We start from the raw sequence: 14,087 nt of genomic DNA, 5'->3' as shown, positions 1-14,087 counted from the left end.
GACCCACTTGGCCATGGATTTCATTGTGGATCTACCCAGTTCAAACGGGTTTAATACAGTCCTTATGGTTATTGATAGATTCACGAAGATGGCACATTTCGTCCCACTTAAGAAATTACCATCTGCTCAAGATCTTGTTCAAATATTCTTGAGAGAGATCTTTCGGTTGCACGGTGTACCCAAAAACATAGTATCTGACAGAGGTACCCAGTTTGTTTCTAGGTTTTGGCGTTCCTTTTGCAAACAATTGGGCGTTGAACTCTCCTTTTCATCAGCATATCACCCTCAAACAAATGGAGCAGCAGAGAGGGCGAATCAGTCTTTAGAAGCCTATTTACGTTGCTTTATAAATGCCAATCAATCTAACTGGTATGAGCTCTTACCCATGGCTGAGTTCGCCAGAAACAACGCCACTCATGAATCTTCTAATCACAGTCCATTCTTTGTTAATCAGGGTTATCACCCCGCTGTTTTACCTTCTGCATTCTCAGACACAGAAATCCCCGCTTTGGACACCCGTTTAGAATCGATTCATGATACCTGGGATTCCGTCCATTCAGCTCTGCAAAAAGCCTCATTCCGAGCAAAGGTCCAAGCTGACAAGAAACGGGGCGCTAATCCTGTCTATCTTCCAGGTGACAGGGTGTGGCTCTCCACGAGACATATCAAGCTTAAGGTCCCATCCATGAAATTTGCCCCTCGGTACATTGGTCCCTTTCGAGTTACCCAACGTATTAATCCAGTGACCTATTCTTTGGCACTACCGGCTCATATGAGAATAGCGAATACTTTCCATGTGTCTCTGCTCAAGCCCCTTACTTGCAATCGCTACACCAGGGTATCCACTCCTCCTCCGCCCTTGGTAGTGGGTGATCAAGAAGAATACGAAGTCCATTCTATCATGGACTCCAAATTATCCAGAGGTGTCTTGTCCTATCTCGTTGACTGGAAGGGTTATGGTCCCGAGGAACGTTGTTGGGTTCCTGCTGACCGGGTCCATGCGCCCCGTCTTATCCGGTCGTTTCACAACCGCTTTCCTCTTAAGCCGGGTCCTTCCCGCCCGGTGCGCGGTCTTCGAGTGGGGGGTACTGTTGCGGTCACCGGCCCGCCGAGCCTCACGGTCGTGCCCGACCGGCACGACCGCTCCGACTACACGAGCTTACCTGCTCGTCGGCGAGCCGGGAACCGCGCACGTAGTTCTTCCGGGCATCGCGCCCAGATCCAAGATGGCGCCGACCGCGTGGTCGCGTCTATTGCTAGCCCCGCCCCCGAGAATTATACCAACGTGTGCGTGACGTCACGACGTCAACGCACACGCACGTTTTGGGGTCAGAGGTCGCCCTCTGACCAATCATAGCCTAGAGAGGGGTATTTAAACCCCTAGCTTTCCCCATTACTTTGCCATGTCGTGGTTTCAGTTTCCTGGTTTCCTGAAAGTGCTATTCTCGTGTTTCTGATTTCCTGGTATCCTGATCCTTGGCGTTTCCCTGGTTATTCTGATCTCTGGTTTCCCTGACTTGGCTTGTTTATCGGTATTGAGTATTTTCTGGCTTCCTTGACCTCGGCTTTCCCTTTGACCATTCTCTGTCTCTAGCGTATTAGTCCGGCCATTCTAAGGACCGGTTTACGCTCTCTCCTATTATTTTCCTTTTCTTACTTACCGTATATACTCGAGTATAAGCCGAGTTTTTCAGCCCATTTTTTGGGCTGAAAAACCCCAACTCGGCTTATACTCGAGTCAGAGTCTGTATTATGGCAATTTGCATTCCCATAATACAGACTGGGGGGAGAGGGGGGCTGGCAGAGCTGTACTTACCTGTTCTGCAGCTCCTGTCAGCTCTCTCCTCCTCTGCGCCATCCGTTCAGCACCTCGGTCAGCTCCCAGTGTAAGTCTCGCGAGAGCCGCGGCTCTCGCGAGACTTACACTGGGAGCTGACAGAGGGAGCTGCACAGACCGCGCGGAGGAGGAGAGAGCTGACAGGAGCTGCAGGAAAGGTAAGTACAGCTCTGCCAGCCCCCCTCTCCCCTCACTGAACTGCCACTGGACCACCAGGGAAGGAGCCCCCCTCCCTGCTATGTATCAAGCAGGGAGGGGGGACGAAAAAAAAAATATAATAAAAAAATAAGAAATAATAATAAAAAATTAATAATAACAAAAAAAGGGGTATAAGGACCACTATGGGAGGGAGGGGGGGTATAAGGACCACTATGGGAGGGAGGGGGGGGGATAAGGACCACTATGGGAGGGAGGGGGGGGGATAAGGACCACTATGGGAGGGAGGGGGGTATAAGGACCACTATGGGAGGGGGGGGGATAAGGACCACTATGGGAGGGGGGGGGATAAGGACCACTATGGGAGGGAGGGGGGGGATAAGGACCACTATGGGAGGGAGGGGGTGGGATAAGGACCACTATGGGAGGGAGGGGGGGTATAAGGACCACTATGGGAGGGAGGGGGGGATAAGGACCACTATGGGAGGGAGGGGGGTATAAGGACCACTATGGGAGGGAGGGGGGTATAAGGACCACTATGGGAGGGAGGGGGGGTATAAGGACCACTATGGGAGGGAGAGGGGGGAATAAGGACCACTATGGGAGGGAGAGGGGGGGATAAGGACCACTATGGGAGGGAGAGGGGGGGATAAGGACCACTATGGGAGGGAGGGGGGGTATAAGGACCACTATGGGAGGGAGGGGGGGGTATATGGACCACTATGGGAGGGATGGGGGGGGGATAAGGACCACTAGGGGAGGGGAGGGTAAGGACCACTAGGGGAGGGGTGAGTCAGGACCACTGGGGGGGGGGGTGAAGGAACACGGGGGTGGGGAGGTAAGAATCACTGAGGGAGGAGGAGGGGAAGTCAGGACATATGGGGGGGGAGGGGGCGGCAAAATGTTTTTTGCCTACGGCGGCAAATATCCTTGCACCGGCCCTGCACACACTGCATTCACACACTGCATTCATACACACACACACTGCATTCATGCACACACACGCTGCACTCATACACACACGCTGCACTCATACACACACGCTGCACTCATACACACACGCTGCACTCATACACACACGCTGCACTCATACACACACGCTGCACTCATACACACACACATACGCACACACTGCATTCATTATACACACACTGTAAATAAATATTCAATTAATATATTTTTTTTAGGATCTAATTTTATTTAGAAATTTACCAGTAGCTGCTGCATTTCCCACCCTAGTCTTATACTCGAGTCAATAAGTTTTCCCAGTTTTTTGGGATAAAATTAGGGGCCTCGGCTTATATTCGGGTCGGCTTATACTCGAGTATATACGGTATGTATATGTTTACATAGTTTCTGCGTGCTGGACCACATTACTAGTCGTGACAACTTCCTAACAGCGCTTTTACTGGCTTTCAGCTACTGCAAGGCCTTTCTTGGTTCAGCACTGCAAAGATTGCAAGATTGACGTTCAATGTCTCCACGATCAGCATGGAGACACTGAACACTCCCAATAGCGATGCATTGACTCTGTGAGGAGATGCTGTTTGGAATATTGTGGCGATTAGCTGTGCATGCACACTAACCTCCCAAAGCTTCCCTACAGGGAAGCATTGCATTGGCTTAAATAATTAGGATTGATGATCTCAGCAGCCAGAGAAGGAGTGGTAGCCACGACGAGACTGGTGTGCCAGGGGAATAAAGGTGAGTAAAGAAATAGTATGCATTTGAGGCATTTCGGATTTGAGTGGCAAAGATACCCTAATATGTGACATTGAACAAGCATCCATATTCCATTTATAAAAAAAAAAAAAAGAAACGGGCTGTTCTCTGATAATCACTGCAACTGCTTAAAAATGTGGCAAATTAATACTTACAGGGTTATTGATGTAGCCAATCAGAATAAATAAGTGAATTAATTGTGATTCTGATTCACCTCAGACATAGTTTCTTTTGTGTGCTTTAATTTTTTCTCCTTGTTTCAGAATTTTTATAGTTTTGTGTTTTTAACGTAAGACAAGTTCAGGGCTACTTTTTCTTTATTTATAGTTCAACACATGACACTCTACCTTGAACTTTGCATTCATTTTACCCAAAATGCTTATCTACCCTTTGTGTCCAATTTTGCCATTCTTTCACATGATCATTCTTCCTTTGCATACAGTTACTCTGAACTGGGCATGCACAGTATTTAAAGGAAGGCAAATGGTAACCATGGATGTCACTGTCAAAAAACAACAAAGGGGAGGGGGGGGGGGCCTGACCGCGGAGCAGAGAGGACGCTTGCCTCCACAGCTCCAGCTGAATGGGACCATGTTAAGCGAAAATAATAAGAAAAACTGCGACAAAACGAAAATAAAGGTCACCCGGTGAAAGGGTACATCGGGGAGCTCACACAGATACCAGTTAAGCGACATTCTACGAGACACACACCCGACACCCTGGAACGGCCTCCAAGCATGGCACACGCGGGATAGACAGCCGCCCTCCTGCCACCGGAGACTGCTGGAAACCCGATCGGAGCCCTCGTTCCCCCCCTTCCGCTATGGCGGGGGTTATCCCGGGCCGACCCAACTTGAGCCCTTGGACAAGAGGTTCCCCAAGTAGAACGTACATGAAGCCTGGAGGACGCCTCTGAGGTACTCAAAATGGCGGACGCCTCGAGCACTACAGCCACATGCAATGCCGATAGAGAAACGGAGCTCAGACTCAACCAAATCTTTGGCTCATGCTGGGACAACCTGGATGCACTTATGATACCCCTGGAACCGCTCGACAGCACCATGCCAGGTCGGACACGGGAGTCTAAAGAGAGGGGCAGGGAAGTTCTCCCAGACTCCGCTCACAAGATGGGCAAACAGAGAGGGGCAGCCCCGAAAGCCACACCACGGAGACACACTGGGGGTGCATGCAGCACGGAAGCAGCCACCCAAAACATGGTGTCGCCTACCAGCTACCCTCAAAGGCCACATCGCCTGCAAACGAAACCACACAGGCCCCGAAGAGGCATAGCTCACCGCACCCGATCAATAATGTCAAAAGAGCATTGGCAGCGGATCAACAGCAGCCTGCAACCACAGCCAAAGGATAGACCCATGACCGGGACTGTGTCTTACCCAACGAACGAGACAGACCTCCTCACTGGAGCTACATCCCCCAGCACTCCTGGATCTCCAAGAATGAAACATAGATCACCACATTAGGGAGCCATCGAGACCCCGCAAGTCATCAGCTGACGACATCAATATCAGGCAGCCGCAAGGACCTAGAGACTGCACCCTCTCCTATGTGCGCTCGCAAACCACAACCTCAGGGAAACCCGACGAACACAGCTCCTGCTTCAAGCACACACAGGGAGATGAGTGATTACCTTCCCATAGGGACTGTCATATCCTCCTATAAATACGACCTAGCTTCAGATTATCTCGCTATGTTTCCCTACATATTTTCCTGTAAATGTTATATGTCCTTGTAGTGTGCTCCAGGCTAAGGCGCAACACAAATTTCGTTGCATACTTAATCTTAACAGTCAAGGCACATGTCTTAGCGGAACAGCATTAAGTAACGGGTACTAGCTCAACCGCTCACCTACTAGATTAAACTGCCTTAGCATATCACACAATCACATAGTGATCCTGCATATGTTAAACCATACCTAAACCTGTACATATAGAATCGATAATCCTCATTAGCCTAGCAGGTCCTATGCATATATAAACTCACAAATACACTATTGTCATAGAAGACTAGAAAAACTAGAGTTTTACATTATAATCTGTTTACATTACATGTCTGCAATGTTAATCTTGTTAATTCTTATACTACTTAAAGTGCACAGCATATTTCATGCCATGTTATACCATGTTAATGAATGGCTGACTGCGGCTATTGTGGCGTAACAAGCCAGACTGTTATTTCATGCACAACCAAAAAGAAAGAATTTAAAAAAATAAAAAATGGACCGAGAAGGATTGACCAAATAAAAAGGAAATCAGAGGGACAAAAAAAAAAATGCTGGGACAATCTGTGCATGTGTTTTTTTTTTTTTTGTGTGTTTTTTTTGAGGACTTTGAGGGTACAGTGTAGCTTAGAAAAAAGATTTTCAATGTTTTCTAGGGGTGCAGAATATTAAACGGGTATGCCAGACCCCTAAAGCACTTTAACTTGCTGAAGTGCTTTATGTGTGAAGAGTGTGTGGAAAAAAAAAAGTGCAGATTTCAGTAGACTTCTTAAGGACAGCGGGTGTACTACACCATCCTTGAAAGAATGGCCTTAAACGCCGGAAGGTGGCATAGTACGCCGAGTCGTCCTCCCGCCGGCTTGGCCCCCTTAACTTGCCTGGACAGGCGATCCGCGGCAATCCCGAGACCCCAGCAGTCCCCCTGTAGCAGCTACGGCTCTCCAGGACCATGTGATCACCATGATCACATGGCCGCAATAGGAGTCTATGGAGGTGTCTGAGCTGTCCCCCAGGTTGCTAAAATGTAAAAAAGAAAAGGAAATTATAAAATAAAAATATAATGCATATATATGATTTCATTATATGTGTGTGTGTATGTATGTGTGTGTGTATATATATATATATATATATATATATATATATATGTGTATATATATATATATATATATAATATACAAAATTATAAACTTAACACTTGTTTTTGCCCCAATTTTTCATGAGCTGAACTCAAAGCTCTAAGACTTTTTCTATGTACACAAAAGGCCTATTTCTCTCAAATATTGTTCACAAATCTGTCTAAATCTGTGTTAGTGAGTACTTCTACTTTGCCGAGATAATCCATCAACCTCATAGGTGTGGCATATCAAGATGTTGATTAGACAGCATGATTATTTCAAAAGTGTGCCTTAGGCTGGCCACAATAAAATGCCACTCTAAAATGTGCAGTTTGATCAACAGCACAATGCCACACATGTTGCAAGTTTTGAGAGAGCATGCAATTGGCATGCTGACTGCAGGAATGTCCACCAGAGCTGTTGCCCGTGAATTGAATGTTTATTTCTCTACCATAATCAGTCTCCAAAGGCATTTCAGAGAATTCGACAGTACATCCAACCGGCCTCACAACCGCAAACCACATGTAACCACACCAGCCCAGGACAGCTGCTGTAACAATCGGTTTGCATAGCCAAAGAATTTCTGCACAAACTGTCAGAAACCGTCTCAGGGAAGCTCGTCTGCATGCTCGTCCTCATCAGGGTCTCGACCTGACTGCAGTTCGTCGTCGTAACCGACTTGAGTGGCATATGCTCACATTCGATGCCGTCTGGCACTTTGGAGAGGTGTTCTCTTCATGACTGAATCCCGTTTGTTTTACTGTACAGGGTAGATAGTAGACAGCGTGTATGGCATTGTGTGGGTCAGCGGTTTGCTGATGTCAACGTTGTGGATTGAGTGGCCCACGGTGGCAGTGGGGTTATGGCAGGGCTCGACAAATCCCAGGCGTCCTGGCATGTGGGATTTGTCAGCCTTTTACCTAAAGTGGCTGGGTGGGCAAACAATGGAGCCGGCCGGCCGGCTGCCTGCCCGCTGCCTGCCCGCTCAGAAAGCTGTGTATAGCCAGCCGCCCGTGGGAGCATGCAGGCGGCAGGCTGGGGCAGCGCGCAAGGGAGCAGTCTTCCTGCAGCTCCTCTCTGCGCTCTCACGCTCTTTAATGATACCGGGAGCCGGAAGATGGCATTATTCGGCATCACTGCAGACAGTGTGAGGGAGCAGAGAGGAGCTGCAAGAAGATTACTGCTCCCTCGCACCCAGGATATCGGCCCCATTGGACCCCAGGGAAAGTCCACTCAGCTCTCCCAAAGGTAGGGAGGCTTGGTGTATTAGAATTAAAAATGTAAATGTTAGAGAAAGTCTGTGTATGTCAGTGTGTGTGTGTGTCTGTTTAGGTACCTGCCTCCGATCACATGATTGGTGTTTTTTAATTACCTTTTTCCCCCACGCCGTGCTGGTTTCGCGGTCACTTGTCCTGCCTCCATAGCTGAGATCTTAATGGTCTCAGCTAAGCCAATGCTTTCCCATAGGAAAGCATTGGGAGGACATTATGCATGTTCTCTATGGGTAACATTCAGCACCTCCATGTAGAGCACTGACACAGTGACTGTCACTAGAGGTCTAACTTGGCAGCAATGTAAACGTGGCCTTTTGTGTACATAGAAAAAGTCTTAGATCTTTGAGTTCAGCTCATGAAAAATGGGGGCAAAAACAAGTGCTGTGTTTATAATTTTGGTTCAGGGTGTGTGTGTGTGTGTGTGTGTGATAAATATATGCGCACACATTTAAAAAAATTAAATACATAAAGATATTTCTTATATTTATACATAATAAATGTAATATACACACGCAGAACCCAGGCAGACAGTCCAGAGAACTTTATTGGCAAGCACTATATTTAACCCTGGTGGATTAAAAGTAACCAATCAGAGAGAAAATTCCAAAGAACTTTCCCACGCTGTGTAAAATGACACAGAGCACTCTGGCTGGATTTCAAGCTAACCAATCAGAGTGCTGTGACAGGTAAATGTAGAGACTTACCTGTCAGTCTCTTGATTTACTTGTTAGAGCACTCTGATTTGATGGCTTAAACCAACCAACCAACCAGAGTGCTCTGATCCTAATTGCAGGGCGGGGCAAGGCTTTATAAGCCTTCCAACACCCTGCAGAGCTCAGTCTGCGCGGTGCCCTCCATGGGTGAACATGGATATTTTTTTTTATTTTTATTTTTTTCAAAAAGCCGTGGGGGTCAGAGGGGAGGACTATAGCCCCCCCTCCCCTTATTCTAATTTAGGGCCCCCACCCCTGAGCGGTAGGTCCCCCCTCCTTATTGGTATTTAGGGCCCCCACCCACCGCTCAGAGGTGGGGGCCAGGGGGAGGACTATAGGTCCCCCCTCCTTATTGGTATTTAGGGACCCCACCCGCCACTCAGGGGTTGGGGCCAGGGGGAGGACAATGGGTCCCACCCTTATTCTAATTTAGGGCCCCACCCACCACTCAGGGGTGGGGCCAGGGGGGAGGACAATAGGTCCCGATTTCCCTCCCCCCCCCCTCTTTGAGGCTGCTAACTGTTTACTAGACATGCGCTACTCGCGGTATAGCGAGTATGGGCAGAATTTACTAATACTAAGTAATCTTTAGAAGATAACTCCCTAATTCTCATGTTATTAGGGAGCTATCTACTTTTTTATTCCTGTCATTCCATTGACTGGCTATTAAGTAACTTCATTTTATATGAACGTGTGTTACTTGATTGTTGTAAGTGTTGCAAATGCTTACAGCTGAATCCTGGCTATGTTTGTATACTTTTTATTTAACCCCTTAAGGGACCAAACTTCTGGAATAAAAGGGAATCATGACATGTCACAAATGTCATGTGTCCTTAAGGGGTTAAACTTGTATACAGTGTAACATTCTTCCACTGGGTAGGTATATTAGTACTTTGGCAATACTGTGCTTCGGCAGCTTCGGAACTTTGACACTTCGGAAATTCGGCAATTTCGGGACTTCGGTTATTCAGCTATTCTGACATTCGGAACCAAACGAATTACACATGTCTAGTATAGATCATGCCTCTGAAGTTTCACTGCTCAATTCTCTGCCATTTAAGAGTTAAATCACTTATGGTTCTGTTTATGTAGCCCTAGCCACACCTCCCCTGGCTGGCTGTGACCTATACAGCCTGCATGGAAAAGAAAATGGTTTAGCTTTCGATCAGATGCTTACTTACTTTGAAAGGTTTTTATCTCCTGCGCTGTAAATTGAAATGTAATTACATACATGCAGCTCCTGATGGATCTAGTAAGCTATTAACAGAGCGCTGGCTCTATGTAGCATTTGCTTTTGATAGGAAGATGTATTAACATATATATTTACCTTACAATTTAGTCTGGTGTTTTATTTATTTCTTCTTCTTTTTATATAGAAAAACCCACATACAGTACGTCAGGCTGAAGAGATGAGAAAAATTGAAAATTTGCAGATGGACGTGGCTGTTAATTTTACTAAAGCACTCCAGCTAAGCCCCCATGTTCATAACATTTGTGCAGAGGCAAAAGAGGCCATTTATACAAGACAAGATGATGTACGAGCATGGCTAGAGAAAGGTAAGTGGTGATGAGGTAGAGGAAAGAGCAGGAACTTAGTGGCTTTGTCACCAAAAATAAACATCTAAACTGCTTCCACTTAGCTCCCTGTGCTTGAATCTTTTGGTTTCCTGAGTGCCCTAGTTTTCATAAAATACATAAAGAAAAGTAGAAACCAATAGGATTAATAAATATATATTATAATAAAAAAAATATATACACTGCTCAAAAAAATAAAGGGAAAACAACACTTAAACAACATAATGTAACTCCAAGTCAATCACGCTTCTGTGAAATCAAACTGTCCACTTAGGAAGCGACACTGAGTGACAATCAATTTCACATGCTGTTGTGCAAATGGGAAAGACAACAGGTGGAAATTATAGGCTATTAGCAAGACACCCTCAATAAAGGAGTGGTTCTGCAGTTGGTGACCACAGACCACTTTTCAGTTCCTATGCTTCCTGGCTGATGTTTTGGTCACTTTTGAATGCTGGCGGTGCTTTCACTCTAGTGGTAGCATGAGACGGAGTCTACAACCCACACAAGTGGCTCAGGTAGTGCAGCTCATCCAGAATGGCACATCAATGCGAGCTGTGGCAAGAAGGTTGCTGTGTCTGTCAGCGTAGTGTCCAGAGCATGGAGGCGCTACCAGGAGACAGGCCAGTATATCAGGAGACGTGGAGGAGGCCGTAGGAGGGCAACAACCCAGCAGCAGGACCACTACCTCCGCCTTTGTGCAAGGAGGAACAGGAGGAGCACTGCCAGAGCCCTGCAAAATGATCTCCAGCAGGCCACAAATGTGCAGGTTGCTGCTCAAACGGTCAGAAACAGACTGCATGAGGGTGGTATGAGGGCCTGACGTCCACAGGTGGGAGTTGTGCTTACAGCCCAACACCGTGCAGGACGTTTGGCATTTGCCAGAGAACACACAGATTGGCAAATTCGCCACTGGCGCCCTGTGCTCTTCACAGATGAAAGCAGGTTCACACTGAGCAGATGTGACAGAAGTGACAGTCTGGAGATGCCGTGGAGAACGTTCTGCTGCCTGCAACATCCTCCAGCAAGACCGGTTTGGCAGTGGGTCAGTAATAGTGTGGGCTGGCATTTCTTTGGGGGCCATGTGCTCGCCAGAGCCTGACTGATTGATTAGGTTCTGAGATGAGATCCTCAGACCCCTTGTGAGACCATATGCTGGTGCGGTTGGCCCTGGGTTCCTCCTAATGCAAGACAATGCTAGACCTCATGTGGCTGGAGTGTGTCAGCAGTTCCTGCAAGATGAAGGCATTGATACTATGGACCGGCCCGCCCGTTCCCCAGACCTGAATCCAATTGAGCACATCTGGGACATCATGTCTCGCTCCATCCACCAACGTCACGTTGCACCACAGACCAGGAGTTTGCAGATGCTTTAGTCCAGGTCTGGAAGGAGATCCCTCAGGAGACCATCCGCCACCTCATCAGGAGCATGCACAGTCGTTGTAGGGAGGTCATACAGGCACGTGGAGGCCACATACACTACTGAGCCTCATTTTGACTTGTCTTAAGGACATTACATCAAAGTTGGATCAGCCTGTAGTGTGTTTTTCCACTTTAATTTTGAGTGTGACTCCAAATCCAGACCTCCATGGGTTGAAAACTTTGATTTCCATTTTTTTTATTTTTGTGTGATTTTCTTGTCAGCACATTCAACTATGTAAAGAACAAAGTATTTCAGAAGAATATTTAATTCATTCAGATCGAGGATGTGTTATTTTTGTGTTCCCTTTATTTTTTGGAGCAGTGTATTTTTAATTTATAAAGCGCCAACAAATTCTAATGTATAATGGGTAGACTAGATAGAGTTGGATCCGTGCAATATTTTTGAGATGGAAGCGATCGACTGGATATGAGGGATGAGGGACGTAGAGGTTGGAGTGGAAGAGAACACCTAGGCTGCGAGCCTGCGCCGATGACTTGGAGGGAAACAAGCACACCATGGTAGAAGAGAACAGATTTTGAGATCCAGCACAAAGAAGAAATTATAATTAACAAGGCCATGGGGGCATAAGGTACAAGGGGCTTTAGGAAGTAGACCTCAAAAGGGAGTTTAAGAAAATAATTTTAATACAGGTCCGCTTTTACAGCAAGTAGACCACGTCTGCTGTAGAAGAACCAAGAAAGAGAAAATTGCTTATGCAGTAAGCGGAAAAGAGAAGTAAAGGCAGGGATTCTAAGGAATGAGTAAGGTGTACAAGAGGCAGCTATTGCATAAAAAAAAAGAAAAGTAATTGAGAGGGAGAGAAAAAAAACTGTAAACAGTATGGTTATATATAAATATTTATATATAAGTAAAACTGGGTTATAATCTCATTTTAAGGGTATAAAATATACTGTTCTTGGTGAAATATAATTGGCATGGCTTAAATGTTTTTTAGTATATAAATATTTATCACCATTGTGCCCTTTCTCCCCTGACTATTTCCATGATAACTCTAGATCACTTTTCATAAATAAAGGAACACTCCAAGCACCATAACCACTTTAGCTTAGCAGAGTGATCACCATGTTTGTTTTCTCTGTGTTATGTTTTTGTTTTTCTGTTTTACTTTTATATTGCCTCCCTGGAAACAAGATTGAGTATAGCACAGGAGAGAGTGTACTTGAATTGATGAAAGTGTAGATGATTGGAAACTCATGTCTGGAATACAATAAAATGAATGGTAAAGAAATATTTAGGAAAAAAATGCGTTCTTCTGGAAAAAATTGCTCAGTGGGCCATAGGTTGCTGTAGACATTGTTGAAATCCCTGACTGATACACTCAGACTTCCATTCCTCCAATTGTCAATAAAAGTAGTAAATAATTTTTTTTAATTATAGTGTTATTATGCAATTATGGATATATATTTGATGCCTTCTAAAAGATTTGAAACATGAACAAAGTGTATTTTCTACTTTCTGTTTCTAGGAATTGATGGATCTATGTTTGAGGTTCTTCCTCAGTCTTCCTCTCTTCCAGCCCTGCCAACATGCAAGGTCTGTTCTCGGGAATGGAAACCATGCATTTGTTCATACCGACTTGGCCTGGAGTGGATTCCATGCAGCCTGAAATATTGCAAAAACAGAGACTCCTCTGGACGTACCACTACCTACAAGTGCGGCATTCGAAGCTGCCAAAAGAGTTACAGCTTCCACTTTTATGTCACACAGAAACAACTGTGTCTGTGGGATGAGGAGACCTAAAACCATTTTTGTGAAACACCATTATATTGTTTCCACCATTGCTCCACCAGCTATATGGGACCACAGTTTCTCAGGATGCTAAATATTTACGCCTTAGAGTTGCCTTATACTGTGAATCATTCGGATCTCAAAAGAAGTCTTAAACCTAGATCCTGTTCTCACCCACTTCCTGCTATTGCCGTGAAGCTAGGATTATTTCTTTGCTATTGCACAATGATTGAACTTATCAAGCACTGAAATGTGCCTTAAAACAATGTGCCTCGGTGGTCTTCACCATACAGCCAGATCAAATCTCCTGCCTCTGAAGTGCCTTATTGCCACATATGTATGTACTGCTCGACGTGTTTATATGAACTTACAGAGGTGCCCAGTATTAAAAAGATCTATTAATGTATTTGAAGTGTTCAGAGGGGACAGAACATGGAAATGTATCGTTGGTCCCTTTATGGATTCACAGATCTCCATTTGACTTTTTCACTTGTATCTGCTTAGTTCATCTTTTTTTTTTTTTTTTTTTTTTTTTTTATTTAATGAAATCATCTATTAAAGTATCACATTTTCTATCAAAATACCATGATGTGTAAAGTACAGTAATCTGATGGTTTTATTATCTTGTATAATTTGTTGGCATTTGTAATGCTTGCCAAAGCAACCCTATTTGTGCTTCTAAGATGATCTAGAAAAGTTGTGTAACATTGCCCTCTGCTGGGAGAATATGGTACGCTAATTTTGTGAGACACAATTTGTTTACCCAACATAGTTGAGGTAAGTGG

The 14,087-nt window shown here is 45.5% G+C and overlaps 1 protein-coding gene across 1 annotated transcript in view; it reads left to right on the top strand.

The window, feature by feature from the left end:
* The window catches only part of OAF (out at first homolog), a 38,011-nt gene extending 24,181 nt beyond the window's left edge, over positions 1–13,830 (top strand). Inside the window, exons 4-5 of the mRNA XM_063436928.1 lie at positions 9,932–10,112; positions 13,040–13,830. Coding sequence (XP_063292998.1) covers positions 9,932–10,112; positions 13,040–13,314 — 456 coding nt within the window. The 3' untranslated portion in view covers positions 13,315–13,830. The remainder of the gene's footprint in view (positions 1–9,931; positions 10,113–13,039) is intronic.
* Positions 13,831–14,087: the final 257 nt, after the last annotated feature.

This window comes from Pelobates fuscus, chromosome 11 (assembly GCF_036172605.1).
Source record: "Pelobates fuscus isolate aPelFus1 chromosome 11, aPelFus1.pri, whole genome shotgun sequence".
In the NCBI taxonomy this organism is placed as follows: Eukaryota; Metazoa; Chordata; class Amphibia; order Anura; family Pelobatidae; genus Pelobates; species Pelobates fuscus.
This window is presented reverse-complemented; position numbering and strand designations above follow the sequence as displayed.